The 15573-nt window shown below is 43.0% G+C and overlaps 1 protein-coding gene across 3 annotated transcripts in view; it reads right to left on the bottom strand.

The window, feature by feature from the left end:
- Window positions 1-1968: 1968 nt before the first annotated feature.
- Window positions 1969-15573, bottom strand: part of dpf3 (double PHD fingers 3) — an 88420-nt gene continuing 74815 nt past the window's right edge. The window contains exons 9-11 of one of the 3 annotated variants that reach the window (XM_060916325.1): window positions 9073-9185; window positions 8910-8991; window positions 1969-3696 (exon numbers count right to left, since the gene is read on the bottom strand). In XM_060916325.1, the coding sequence (XP_060772308.1) occupies window positions 3629-3696; window positions 8910-8991; window positions 9073-9185 (263 nt within the window). In that variant the 3' untranslated portion in view covers window positions 1969-3628. Of the gene's footprint in view, window positions 3697-8909; window positions 9186-15573 lie in introns of all 3 variants that reach the window. The other 2 variants (XM_060916324.1, XM_060916326.1) reach the window with 2 other exon arrangements.

Genomic DNA, 15573 nt, shown 5'->3' with positions numbered 1-15573 from the left:
AAAAAAAAACAGGAAGTGATTAGAAACTATTTTGAAAAGTCATCTGCTTGTTCATACAGTATATCCTGAAAAATGTGCAGTCGTCCATTTTATTAAAAAAAAATGTATCAAGTCTTTAAACTGCTTTGTCTGTTCAACAGTCCTTGCCAGGAAGAGATAAAATATTCAGCAGATGTAAGGATCAGTCTTGATAAATTAGCTCTGAAAATAGAGCCTCTAATGCATTATAGTGAACGGAGGAGGAGGAAGAAGAGATGGCAAGTGAGAACATCCGGACGGAAATAGAGACGCTAATATATGAATATGATGAGGGAAGAAGGACCAAAAAAAAAAAGAGCAGGGATATCACTAATCTAGTAGAATACACACACTGAACACATGACAACCTTTTCAGGATTTTTTTTTTTGGTATCATGTCCAAAATCCAAATCTCAGCTCTTATACTTTGCAATTTTCTTTTCCTTGGATGATGTACAAAACTTTAAAGGTCCCATGGCATGAAATTTTCACTTTCTGAGGTTTTTTAACGTTAAAATGAGTTCCTCTGACCTTCTTAAGTCACCCCAGTGGCTAGAAATTTCATAATGTGTAAACCAAACTATGCCCAACATTTGAGAATGGCGCGTCAAAACGGCGCGTTGATAAACTCGTCCCTTTACTACGTCAGCAAGGGAGATGATCCCCACACCCCCCCTCTGGATTCCCACCCACTGTATGGATTGCCCGCCCAGCTCAAAAGTTGCCACCAAACATGGAAGTTGCGCTGTACATGGATGTGACAACACAGAAAAGAGTCTGTTTTTACTGCCGACGGGAGAGCCCCTGAAGACGCAGTGGCTTAATTTTATTTACTCCAATAATACGCCGTCGAGTCTACCTAAGACGGTGTATGTTTGTCGGAAGCATTTTCCTGATGAATGTTTCCACAACTTGGGACAGTACAGGGCAGGTTTTGCACATCAACTGTCACTGAAGCCTGGGTCCGTACCAAGCATCCCTGCCGCATCAGCAACAAACACCGAACAAGTAAGTGTAGAACTGTTAAGTCGTTTTGCCGTGTTTTAAAATCGGTGCCACGTTAGCCTTGCAATGGCTACATTAGCTGTGCAGCTAACCGCTTCCTGCAGTTAGCCAGGTACTCTGCGCTACAAAACCAAAAAGCATGCAGCATGCTCTGTTATAATAGCCAATCAAAACAGTTTTTACAAAGACACCCACATTCTTTTTTTTAAGTCACTCGTTCATTTTATTTGTTTGTTTGTTCAGTAAAAACCCAAACATTTGTTGAATTTATTTTATTTCCTCGCGTCGCACCTTAATGACGTCAGCGCGTGGTATTTTTCCCTTCGCGGTTTGTTCCTTCTCTCTCGCCATAGTAAGACACCCACATCCGCTTGTTCTGACCCACTGGAGGTAGCGTCACAGTGCTGTTAGCCAATCAGAGGTAACACGTTTACATGTCATGAATATTAATTATAAGACCCGCCCCCACCCTCTACCCTTCCCCGCCTCCTGCTTCTCATTAGCAAAACGATGCGCTGAAATGGGGCTTTCTCCCAGGAGGCTATATCTACGTGCCGAGGGTTCATTTCGAGAAAGGCTGCGGATATAACATCCGGAAACCTCCACGAGCCCGTTTAAAGCATCAACAAACCACCATGCCATGGGACCTTTAAAGCGGCAGTTTGTAATATTTCTGCTGCCTTTAAAACTGACCTTTAAAACTTTAAAGTGCATATCACGGGTAAATTCAGGAGCAAGATCAATGTAATTCTCCTATTTTATATTAAACTTTGGTCAAATATCGGTCACATTTTGTGCAATTTTTTTCCCTTGCGCAATACCAGAAAAATTCAGTTGAAATCAAGCCATTTGAGGTCAATTGGTCCGCCTCTGAAAAAACTTGGCATTTGGATTTCCCGGCAAACATTGATTTTCGTGACGTCGCGTGCGGGACACCTCCTTCTGAATCCTACGTCAGCGCTGGTTTGTTTATGAGAAAACGACCTGGTGGTTTTCTGCAAATTTCTTCAACGTTATCGCGTAATTATTAAAATGGTTAACAGATGTATCGTAGGAGGGTGTAGCAACACCAATCTTGATGGGATTAGTACTCATCATTTCCCAAAAGACCGGACAATGAGAGAGACATGGAAGCGCTTCGTGCAAGGCACCCGGAAAAACTGGCTACATGCTACAGACTACAGCATTATTTGCGGTGCTCACTTCACAAGGCCTGACGACTTTGAGGACTATTTGCAGTGGGAAATGGGCTTTGCGAGGCAACTTGATCTGAAAAAAGACGCAGTTCCATCCAGAGCGTTTTTTAACATAGTTACTGGGAGACCAAATGGTCTCCCAGTGGCCAGATTTGGTCTCCTAGTCAATGCCAAACCAGCTTCACTGGGAGACCAAATTTTAAACCAAGTTATGTCTTATCATTTGGTTCAATCAGTTGCAATGAATTAACCAAGTACCATGTAAGTATACATTTAACAAGGAAAATTTGGCACTGCATTAACTATGTTGATATTATGCTGGCTGAAACGAGGATTCGTAATGCGGCAATTTGCATCACAGAATATGCCGCAGCGGTGCAGCCGCATGGACTCTGGGGCCTGTGATTGCATTGCCCGGACCAGTTGGTCTCCTAGTGGAAAATCCTTAAACAATGTTCTGGTTCCATCTGTCAGAATGCCCAAAGCAACACTGTCGCCATCTGTGTCAGCATCACCAAAGGAGCCAGCCGTGTTCGTCTCCCCTGACAGAAAGCGAAGTGCCGCATCCACTGAGGCCCTCGAAGCCGAGGACCAAGCAGAGCCGAGAAAAAGACCAAGAAAATCGACAATTCACAAGTTGACTGTTGCCAGGGTAAGAAATAATTCTGACATCTCATTATATTCTTCATCCAAAGGTGAAGTAACATTGCGCCCAGGTGACAATTCCATATGTCAATGCAAAATCGCTAGCTGCTAAACTTGGTCTACACAGGCTGTGCACTGAAACCTGCTGGCGCTTCCGCAGGTGACGTCACGATTCTGGCTCCAGACTCCCTTGGGATTTTTCCAGACACGTTTTATTTTATTTTTTTCCGCTGTAGACAGATGGCCTTGTGCAAAATTACCCTTCTGGATGAGTGTGTCAAGGGACATACTTTCATATTTAAAAAAAAAAACTAAATTGGTCCAGGATATGCACTTTAAAGCTCTGCTTCACCTTGGGCGCGGAGTTTAAATCGAACAAAATCATGTCTAAAAAAAATATGACACACCAACAAACACCAGGAACAGACTAGCATTTGGCGTGAAGGTTTATACAGATCATTTATCATACATATTAACATGACATACTGAAGTGAATTAAAATACACGTTTGTACAACAATTAAAAAATTCGCACCTTGTTAATTTGACATCAGTCTGATTTCAAGCGGATGCTAAAACCAAAGACCTTTCCTCAGATGGTGGGTTTCGGGATTTTCAAAAAGGTATTTCCTGTTGCTGTTGTGAGGTAGATTTCTGAACGGAGTGTGTGTGGCTTTGTGTGTTGTGTGGACGACGTGGATGAACGTTGTGCAGGTCGGCGCTCGATTCTGCTCTTATGGAAGAAGGAAACTTCTTTTACGGTGCTTATGGTTCTCCAAAAGCAGACGCTTTGTCCTTGAGTAAGTCCAAACAAAGATGGCAGCTCCAGCTTCCTGTAAACATTTATGGAACATTGACAGCATGGATGGATGGGATGAGCGTGTGTGAGAGAGAGAGAGAGAGAGAGATGCAACAACACAAAATGTTAATGAGGATCTTGTAGCTACAAATATTAAGAACTCCGAAGTACAGTTTTGAACGTGGCTCTGATGTTCTTCAAGAGAGTGAAAAAACTACAGAGGTTCATTTACAGAAATTTTTTTTTAACACCAAAACCTTTTCTTTGCAGTGGAGGTAAAATGCACGCTCCCTGGCCACTTTAATAGGAACTTGTTCTTGATTCTAAGGCCGAATCCCATTTCACCCCTTGGACCAACCCCTTGGCCCTTCCCCTCCATTTTGCGCGTTCACGTGAAGGGGTAGGGGTATCCCAATCCCAGTTAACGCGGAGGGGTAGGGGAAGGGGTAGGGCTTCTGTACCCCTCCAAACGGAGATTTTCCTGGAGCTGACTCCGAACGAAGGGGTTTGAGTGATTTCCCACAATGCCATGTGGATTTCAGCGAGATTTCATGCGGATTTCAGAAAGATGGCGGTTCCCGCGGCGAAAGATTGTCATAAATGTATTTTCTCCATTATTTACGTGTTTTAAGTTGTTATCCAGAGGAAACACGCTGCTTGATTCGCTTTCGAGCTGAGAATGAGCAGCGATTTCTGAAATCCAAGCTGCTGCTAAAAAGCTTTGGGAGTGAGTATTGTTTTCGGTTGCTTGACTGCGTACGTTTTGTTCTGTTATTCTCGCTTTTATTGTTTACATGAGTGTTCTGACACCTCATTCTGTCGGATGTGGTGCACGAAGCGCCAAAGATATCCCATTCAGTGGTGTTAGTTAACAAATCACACCCTGCCAGCAGAGATTTCTGGTTCTGGCTCTGACTGTAGCGGCTGGTCGCAGCCAATGACGCATTTGGTCGCGTTTTGCTAACGTAAACGCTGACGGAGGTACGCGATGACGTATGCGATCGTTGAAGGGCTATCCCAATACGTAAGGGTTGAATTTCAAGCCCTATCCCTTGTAGCTCAGTTTCAAGGGGAAGGGCCAAGGGGAAGGGGGAGGGGAAGGGGGAGGGGTAGGGGTAGAAATTAGAATTGGGATTGGGCCTAAGACTCCTGTTCTTGGCTGCAGGAGTGGAACCCAATGTCGTGTTCTTCTGCTGAGATGCTTTTCTGCTCACCACGGTTGTAAAGAGTGATTATATGAGTTGTGATATTCTTCCACCTACAGACCTGTCGCTCATTCACTTGATGTTTTTTTGTTTTTTGCACCATTCTGTGTGTGAGAAAACCCCAGGAGATTTCTCAGCAGTTCCTCACAGTGAAAGAAAGTCACACTTCACGGTGAGATCACAATTTTTCCCCATTCTGATGTGTGAACATGAACTGAAGCTCTTGATTTGTATCACGCGTCGTGCTGCTGTTAAGTGATTAGAAAACTCCACCGAACAGCAGGTGGATAAACAGGGGTTCCTAATAAAGTGGCCAGTGAGTGTATATTCGTTCATTTATTCCTCTTCAGTGAGGCTGGGATCACTGAAATGCCGGTTCATCACATGGCACCGTGCACTACGCTCAATCACACCCATTTAGCACAAACAGCCCACCTGCCTACACAGTACCAATCAAAAGTTTGTACACCCCAACTCGACTCATTCATAGGTTTTACTGTATTTTGTATTTTCGACACTGAAGACATCAACACTATGAAATAGCATCCGGAACATACAACCCCGATTCCAAAAAAGTTGGGACAAAGTACAAATTGTAAATAAAAACGGAATGCAATAATTTACAAATCTCAAAAACTGATATTGTATTCACAATAGAACATAGACAACATATCAAATGTCAAAAGTGAGACATTTTGAAATTTCATGACAGCAACACATCTCAAAAAAGTTGGGACGGGGCAATAAGAGGCTGGAAAATTTAAAGGTACAAAAAAGGAACAGCTGGAGGACCAAATTGCAACTCATTAGGTCAACTGGCAATAGGTCATTAACATGACTGGGTATAAAAAGAGCATCTTGGAGTGGCAGCGGCTCTCAGAAGTAAAGATGGGAAGAGGATCACCAATCCCCCTAATTCTGCGCCGACAAATAGTGGAGCAATATCAGAAAGGAGTTCGACAGTGTAAAATTGCAAAGAGTTTGAACATATCATCATCTACAGTGCATAATATCATCAAAAGATTCAGAGAATCTGGAAGAATCTCTGTGCGTAAGGGTCAAGGCTGGAAAACCATACTGGGTGCCCGTGATCTTCGGGCCCTTAGACGGCACTGCATCACATACAGGCATGCTTCTGTATTGGAAATCACAAAATGGGCTCAGGAATATTTCCAGAGAACATTATCTGTGAACACAAGTCACCGTGCCATCCGCCGTTGCCAGCTAAAACTCTATAGTTCAAAGAAGAAGCCGTATCTAAACATGATCCAGAAGCGCAGACGTCTTCTCTGGGCCAAGGCTCATTTAAAATGGACTGTGGCAAAGTGGAAAACTGTTCTGTGGTCAGACGAATCAAAATTTGAAGTTCTTTATGGAAATCAGGGACGCCGTGTCATTCGGACTAAAGAGGAGAAGGACGACCCAAGTTGTTATCAGCGCTCAGTTCAGAAGCCTGCATCTCTGATGGTATGGGGTTGCATTAGTGCGTGTGGCATGGGCAGCTTACACATCTGGAAAGACACCATCAATGCTGAAAGGTATATCCAGGTTCTAGAGCAACATGTGCTCCCATCCAGACGACGTCTTTTTCAGGGAAGACCTTGCATTTTCCAACATGACAATGCCAAACCACATACTGCATCAATTACAGCATCATGGCTGCGTAGAAGAAGGGTCCGGGTACTGAACTGGCCAGCCTGCAGTCCAGATCTTTCACCCATAGAAAACATTTGGCGCATCATAAAACGGAAGATACGACAAAAAAGACCTAAGACAGTTGAGCAACTAGAATCCTACATTAGACAAGAATGGGTTAACATTCCTATCCCTAAACTTGAGCAACTTGTCTCCTCAGTCCCCAGACGTTTACAGACTGTTGTAAAGAGAAAAGGGGATGTCTCACAGTGGGAAACATGGCCTTGTCCCAACTTTTTTGAGATGTTTTGTTGTCATGAAATTTAAAATCACCTAATTTTTCTCTTTAAATGATACATTTTCTCAGTTTAAACATTTGATATGTCATCAATGTTCTATTCTGAATAAAATATGGAATTTTGAAACTTCCACATCATTGCATTCCGTTTTTATTTACAATTTGTACTTTGTCCCAACTTTTTTGGAATCGGGGTTGTATAAGGAATTATGTAGTAAACAAAAAAGTGTTAAACCAAATGTTTGATATTTTAGATTCTTCAAAGTATCCAGCGTTTACCTTGATGCTTTGTACACTATTGGCATTATCTTAATCAGCTTCATGAAGGGTTAGCACCATTTGATTTACACAACATGCCTACCACTTTTAAAGGTGAAAATTGTTTTATTGTGACACAAACAGTAATTAAGATGGAGAAAAAAAAAAAGAAATCTGGAGGGTGCATAGGTACCCCCCCCCCCCCCCAAAAAAAATAAAGTCAATACTTTGTAGAGCCACCTTTTCCTGCAATTCCATCTGCAAATCTCTTGGCGTATGTCTCTATTAGCTTAGCACATCTAGCCACTGGGATTTTTGCCCGTTCCTCAAGGCAAAACTGCTCCAACTCCTTCAAATTAGATGGGCTGCGTTGGTATGCAGCAACCTTCAAGTTATGCCACAGATTCTCAATTGGACTGAGGTCTGGGCTTTGACTCGGCTGTTCCAAAACATTTAAATGTTTCCCTTTAAACCACTCCAGTGCGGCTTTAGCAGTATGTTTAGGGTCATTGTCCTGCTGGAACGTGAACCTTCGTCCCAGTCTCAAACCTCTGGCCGACTCAAACAGGTTTTCCTCCAGAATTGCCCTGTATTTAGTGCCATCCATCTTTCCTTCAGTCCTGACCAGCTTTCCTGTCCCTGCAGATGAAAAACATCCCCACAGCATGATGCTGCCACCACCATGCTTCACTGTAGGAATGGTGTTCTCAGGGTGTTGGGTTTGCGCTACACATGGCGTTTCCCATGATGGCCAAAAAGTTCAATTTTAGTCTCAGAGAATCATCTTCCATGTGTTTGGGGAGTCTGCCACATGCTGTTGAACAAACTCCAAACATCTTTTCTTCAGCAATGGCTTTTTTTTCTTGCCACTCTTCCATAAAGCCCAGCCCACTTTGTGGAGTGTACGGCTTAAAGTGGTCCTATGGACAGATACTCCCATCTCCGCTGTGGATCTTTGCAGCTCCTTCAGTGTTATCTTTGGTGTCTTTGTTGCATCTCTGATTAACGCCCTCCTTGCCCGGTCTGTGAGTTTTGGTGGGCGGGGCCTTCTCTTGTCAGGTTTGTAGTGGTGCTATATTCTTTCCATTTTGCTATAATGGATTTAATGGAGCTCTGTGGGATATTCAAAGTTTAGGATTTTTTTTATAACCCAGCCCTGATCTATACTTCTCCACAACTTTGTCTCTGACCTGTTTGGAGGCAGCTATTATTTAGGAGTGAATATGAAAGGGGGTGAATACTTATGCACACTCCAGATTTCTGTTTTTTTTTTTCATCTTAATTATTGTTTGTGTCACAACAAAACAACAATGTGCCCCTTTAATGTGGTCGGCATGTTGTGTAAATCAAACGGTGCTAACCTTTGAAAAATCCATTTTAATTCTAGCTTGTTATGCTTTTCAATTCACAGATTTGCCTCGTCAAAAGTTAATTAGTGGACGAGTTTCCTGCCTCCTTAATGTGTCTGACATCAAACAGGAAATAAATAGCCCTATTCCATCTCTAACTGCAGTAATCCATACAGTATCATGTGAAGAACCGAACAACTAAGGAAAGAGAAACAACGTCCATCATGACTTTTTTTAATGAATAACAATAAAGAAAAAACATTGAATTAGAAGGTGTGTCCAGACTTTTGATTGGTCCTAGATGTTTTGGGGAGTTGGGAGGAAACCGGAGAACCCAGATGGAACCCATAAGGACACAGGACCCTGGACAGTCGATTATTCAGTATCTCTCATGGATTTAAATCCCACAGACGCAGCGGTCCTTCGCAGATAAGGTTCTCCACCCTGTTTGTTTGTACTTGGTACGAGATTATGGGATTGTTATTGATCAAGCAGGTTTTACCTTCAGGTGGTTGAGTCATGGGAGGTTTGAGGCAGTACATGTGATATCCTCGATCACAGTCGTCACAGAACAGGAGCTGATCCTGTGAGACACCACACACACTCATCAGGTTTGAAGAACGCACCAGCGATACGAGAACGTTACGAGTGTTCAAAGCTCTTACATCGTTCTCCGAGGTGCCACACAGGCTGCACGATTTACACTCGATGCACTGCCACTGGTACGTCCTCACCGCGTGCATCATGTTCTCCGTGAACTGAAGACATGTCGGGTGGCCTGGACGGAGGACAGGTTACACACCCGTTTGTAGTTTGTAACTTTAGCGCTCTCTGCTGTCTGTGAGACACACTGCACTTACAATTAAAATAAACGCACATGAGGAATAACACGCTTCGTGCTGTGCTGCTGTAGAAAATGAATCAACAGGTGTGATGAAGCGCAGTTACTGTTACCACGACGAAGATTACTGTCCTGCAGCAGCACATCAAAAGTGTTTTATTCCTCTTACATCACAGCAGTTTGACAATGCTAAAAATTTGATTAAAGAAAAACGTGATACTTTTTATCCCTTTATAGTTGCATTTAATGTTGTGGAACATCCATGAAGGAAGTTGGTTAATAACTGTTCTCGCTTAGAGTATAGATACAGACAGTCACCAGCCTCCTCTCTCTGTCTCTCTCTTGCTTTGTCTCTGTCTTACTCATGCGCTCTCTCTCTCTCTCTCTTTTTCCTGGTCTTTGTCTCTGTCTCCCCCTCTCATGCTCTGTCTGTTTCACTGCCTCTCTCTCTCGTCTCTTTTCCTCTTTCTCACTCTCTCTCTGTCTGTCTTTGTCTTCCCTCTCTCTCTATCCCTGTCTCACTGTCTCCCTCTCTATTTTCCCCTCTTGTGTTCTCTCTCTCTCTCTCTCTCTTTCTTTGTCTGTCTGTCTCTCTCTCTGTCTGTTTCCCCTTCTTGCTCTCTGTCTCTCTTTGTCTCTGTCTCTCTCTGTCTCCTCCCTCTTGCTCTGTCTATCTGTCTGTTTCTCTTTGTCTGTTTTTCTTTCTCTCTCTCATCTCTTTGTCTTCCCTCTGTCTCTGTCTATCTCCGTTTTTCCCTGTGGTGACTCTATCTCTCTTTGTCGGTCTGTCTGTCTCTCTCTCTTTGTTTTCTTCTCTCACTGTCTTTTTCTTTCTCTTTCTCTATCTCCCCTCTCGTTCTCCGTCTCTCACTGTCTCTCATTCTGTCTTTCTCTCTCTCTTTCTTTGTCTCTCTCTTTCTGTCTCTCTTTGCCTTCCCTCTCTCTCTGTCCCTGTCTCACTGTCTCCCTCTGTTTTTTCCCTGCTGTGTTCTTTGTCTCGCTCTCTCTCTCACGTCTCTTTCTCTGTCTGTCTGTCTCCTCTTTGTCTGTTTCCCCCTCTCTCTCTTTTTCTCACTCTCTCCTCTTTGTCTCTGTTTTCCCCCCTCTTGTTCTCCATCTCTGTTTTGCTGTCTCTCTCTCACTCTCTCTCGGTCTCTCTCTGTCTTTTTCTCTTTCTCACTCTGTTTCTGTCTCCCTCTTCGCTCTGTCTGTCTCACTGTCTTTGTCTGTCTTTCTCTTTCTTATTGTCTTTTACTCTTTCTCACTTTGTCTTCCCCTCTCTCTCTATTTCTCTCAGTTAATAATTATATTATTGATACAATGACCTTTTCTGTAAGGAGATGTTTTTATGTAACACTTTTGGAAGGAGTCTCCAGTGTCAGTGTTTCCACACGTCTTCAGGACAGAGGAGTTTCTACTTTGTGGTTTCTCAGGAACATAATAAGCTCCATAGCTGTAACACTGATGATCATTACACTGTTCTAACCTTCACTGTGTCTGTAACATTTCTCCAGAAGGTCACTGGAATAATCAGGTGATTCTGACGCACCAAACGTGCCCTGAGCTACAAAGTTAAGTCATAAAGATCGAATAAAATTCCACACAGAAAGTGGAATTAAGCCTCTATAAATGCTTATGTACTAAAGAAGGCAGTCTTTATAACAAGGTATATCTGTTAAGGATTATAAATGGTTAATTAGGGTAATAACATGACATTATTATTCTCATGACCCTTCTAATGGAATTCAGTTTGAAAAATGCTGCCATGCTACATTACGTCGTCAAAAATCTGTCACAGGACCCAGGTTTATGTCAACTGGATATCAAAACTGAAAAACAAGCGATATCTATTGTAATAAACCTTTATAAAATGTTTATGTAGGTTAATGACTGTTGCCATGATATTATAGTATAATTCAGCCCAGAAAGTGTCATAACCTTGTTAACAAGTTCATTCAGGTTTAATACAACTAGACTAGAAATCAAAATAGAAGAGGCCATCTTTACGACAACCCGCGCCGATTGTACTAAATGCTTATGTAGGTTAATGACAACGGTCTCAAAGTTTTAGTATAATTCCGCTCAGAAAGTGTCATAACGTGTCGATGGAAATTTAGCACTTGACTCAAATGTATATCAAGTGGACGTCAGAATCAAAGGCAGTCTTTGATACCTCATGCCTGCTGGAATAAGCCTTTATAAATGCTTATGTAGGCTAATGACAGTTCTCATTACATTCTTATAAAATATGCAGCTCAGAAAGGGCCATAACACAAGCAAATGCGCACAAAAATCTGTCGCTCAAGTAAGTTTCAAGTCAACTGGGTACCAAAATCAAGAAGGACGCCTTTTATGACAATTCATGCCTGCTGGAATAAGTCTTTCCAAATGTTTATGTAGGTCAATGTCACCTGTGACGACCTTTTAATAACGTGGAGTCCAGAAAGTGCCATAATGTTACCATATGATGGGAAAATTATGCCACGTGAACATGCCAAATAAAGCATTCAGTCATGACAGCAATGGATGTCTGTTGGATTAAGCTTATGTAGGTTAATGACTGTTGTCGTGATGATGCAATATTATGCCTTCTGGCATGTAAGACAGCAACAAAGGGTGACCACTTCTGTCTGTCCTGGGCCAATTTCTGTACTGTTCCCCAAGTGTGGTTCATTTCTGGCTCTACCATGCACCAGCAGGTGTTCTTGGGTCTCCCTGTCTTACACCGTCCTTCTGGTGTCCAGTGTAGAACAGTACATGTGATGTTATCTTGCTCTCTTCAAAGAACGTGTCCAATCCATCTCCATCGCCTTTGCATGATGATGGTTTCCATCCTATCCTGATTACACTGAGCGAGTAGTTCTTGGTTAGAGATGGCTCTTGGCCAGAAGATGCGTAAAATTCAACGGAGATTCTTGGTGTGGGAAGAACACAGCTCTTGTACAATCTCAGCTTGGTATTGGTGTTACAGTGGATATAAAAAGTCTACACACCCTTTTAAAATGATCGGTTTTTCTGATGTAAAAAAAAAAGAGACCACGATAAATAATTTCAAATCTTTTCCCACCTTTAATGTGACCTATAACCTGTACAATTCAATTGAAAAACAAACATCTGTTAGGGGGAAAAACAATAAAAAACGTACAATAAGCTGGTTGCAGAAGTGTGCGCACCCTTAAACTAATACTTTGTTGAAGCACCTTTTGATTTAATTACAGCATTCAGTCTTTTTGGGTCGGAGTCTATCAGCCTGCCACATCTAGACTTGGCAATATTTGCCCACTCTTCCTTGCAAAAGCGCTCCAAATCTGTCAGATTGCAAGGGCGTGTCTTGTGCACAACCCTCTTCAGGTCACCCCACAGATTTTCAATTGGATTTAGGTCTGGGCTCTGGCTGGGCCGTTCCACAATGTTTTTGGGGTCATTGTCGTGCTGAAAGATGAAATTCCTCTTCAGCTTTCTAGCAGACACCTGAAGGTTTTGGGCCAAAATTGACTGGTATTTAGAACTCTTCGTAATTCCCTCCACCTTGACTAAAGCCCCTGTTCCAGCTGAAGAAAAACAACCCCAAAACATGATGCTGCCACCACCATGCTTCACCGTGGGTATGGGGTTCTTTTGGTGATGCGCAGTGGTGTTTTTGCGCCAAACATACCTTTTGGAATTGTGGCCTAAAAGTTCAACCTCGGTTTCATCAGACCAGAACACATTTTCCCACATGCTTTTGGGAGAGTTGATGTATTTATTTTTTTGGGGCAAAATTTATCCGTGCCTGGATGTTTTTCTTTGACCCTACCTCATAGTCCAGACGTATGGAGAATACGGGAGATTATCATCACATGTAGTACACAACCAGTACTTGCCAGAAATTCCTGCAGCTCCTTCAGTGTTGCTGTAGGCCTCTCGGCAGCCTCCCTGACCAGTCTTCGTCTTCTCTTTTCATCAATTTTGGAGGGATGTCCAGTTCTTGGTAACGTCACTGCTGTCCCATATTTTCTCCACTTCTTGATGACGGTCTTCACTGTGCTCCATGGTATCTCTAATGGCATGGAAATGTTTTTGTACCCTTCTCCTGACTGATACCTTTCAACAATGAGATCCCTTTGAGGCTTTGTAAGCTCTCTATGAACCCTGACTTTTGCTGGAGGATGCAACTGAGTAAATGTCTGAACTTTATTTGGGGTTAATCAGAGTCATTTCTCTCATCTCATTATCTGTAGCCGCTTTATCCTGTTCTACAGGGTCGCAGGCAAGCTGGAGCCTATCCCAGCTGACTACGGGCGAAAGGCGGGGTACACCCTGGACAAGTCGCCAGGTCATCACAGGGCTGACACATAGACACAGACAACCATTCACACTCACATTCACACCTACGCTCAATTTAGAGTCACCAGTTAACCTAACCTGCATGTCTTTGGACTGTGGGGGAAACCGGAGCACCCGGAGGAAACCCACGCGGACACGGGGAGAACATGTAAACTCCGCACAGAAAGGCCCTCGCCGGCCACGGGGCTCGAACCCGGACCTTCTTGCTGTGAGGCGACAGTGCTAACCACTACACCACCGTGCTGCCCCCTGATGGTAGGTGTGAACCCAAAAAGACTGAATACTGTAATTAAATCAAAAGGTGCTTCAACAAAGTATTAGTTTAAGGGTGTGTACACTTGCACAACCAGCTTATTGTACGTTGTCCCCCCCCCCCCCCCCCCCCGACAGATTTGTTTGTTTTTCAATTGAACTGTACAGGTTATAGGTCACATTAAAAGTGGGAAAAGTTTTGAAATTATTTATCATGGTCTCATTTTTTTACATCCGAAAAACCGATCATTTTAACGGGGTGTGTAGACTTTTTATATCCACTGTAACTGTTTTTCTTACTTGTTTCCCTTTTGCTTATTTCTCTCTCTCATCCATGAGCAGGAAAAGAGTCTGAGAATGAGTGACACATCCACAGGACATTAGAAAGAGAAAACAAAACAGAGTATAAAATGGAGATAAAGTGATGGTGTCCAAGATTCAAAACAAACACTGTATGATTAAAAAAAAATCCTCTGTGTCATCATGTATTTTTTAGGTCCTTCTAAGAGTAGATTTAAAACCACTCAGAAATCTCCAGCCAAAACCCAATGAGAGGCTTATGTTCTCAAAATACATGCAGAGAATGAACACGCACATCCAAACAGGAGCATGAAGCCAAAATGAACAAAGCTGTCAAATTCAAAGCACAGCAACCGAAATAACATCTGTGTGAATTGACCAGGACATTCGCACTCCCCTTACAATAAACACTTATATAACGAGTGCATACCTCCACCAAGCCACATCAGATTTACATGAAAATATAATCAATTGTTCCTTGGCCCACGGCTCAGCTTTCCTCCAAATTTCATCAAAATCTGTTAATTACATTTTGAGTTACGGTGAGAACAGTCTAGTGCTGTAATCCAGACCACTTAAACTGAGACCAAGTTAAGACCAAGACTTTGAGGGGTTGAGATCAATTCAAGACTGAGACCGAGTCAAGACCAGGACCAAACCAGTGTTTGTGAAGGGGGTGGGGGAGGGGTGATGACCGTTAACAGGAAGAACATTTTCAAATTAGCAATGAGTCACGGGCGGCACGGTGGTGTAGTGGTTAGCGCTGTCACCTCACAGCAAGAAGGTCCGGGTTCGAGCCCCGTGGCCGGCGAGGGCCTTTCTGTGTGGAGTTTGCATGTTCTCCCCGTGTCCGCGTGGGTTTCCTCTGGGTGCTCCGGTTTCCCCCACAGTCCAAAGACATGCAGGTTAGGTTAACTGGTGACTCTAAATTGACCGTAGGTGTGAATGTGAGTGTGAATGGTTGTCTGTGTCTATGTGTCAGCCCTGTGATGACCTGGCGACTTGTCCAGGGTGTACCCCGCCTTTCTCCCGTAGTCAGCTGGGATAGGCTCCAGCTTGCCTGCAACCCTGTAGAAGGATAAAGCGGCTAGAGATGATGAGATGAGCAATGAGTCATGTTATTGGTCTCATTTGAAGCAGGAAATTTTGCATGTTAACAAACGAGACCATCAATGATGGCGTAGCTCACTCTGGCCCTGTCTAATCCAGAAGGAACGATCTAAAGTGGGCCACCTTCCTTGCATAATAAATGTTGCAAGTTATATACAAGCTTTTATTTACAAGCTACTGTGTATATATAGAAGTGATATCCACCCTAGGAATACCGACCTATTGACCAGAAAGAATCCAAAACGGCGAAGAATTGCCTGCTCATTAAGGCTTAATTAGTCCATAGCTTCATTAATAATTGCAATTATGCAAATTTTGGTAGAAGCTATATGCACCC

The sequence above is a fragment of the Neoarius graeffei genome, chromosome 3, assembly GCF_027579695.1.
Source record: "Neoarius graeffei isolate fNeoGra1 chromosome 3, fNeoGra1.pri, whole genome shotgun sequence".
NCBI lineage: Eukaryota > Metazoa > Chordata > Actinopteri > Siluriformes > Ariidae > Neoarius > Neoarius graeffei.
This window is presented reverse-complemented; position numbering and strand designations above follow the sequence as displayed.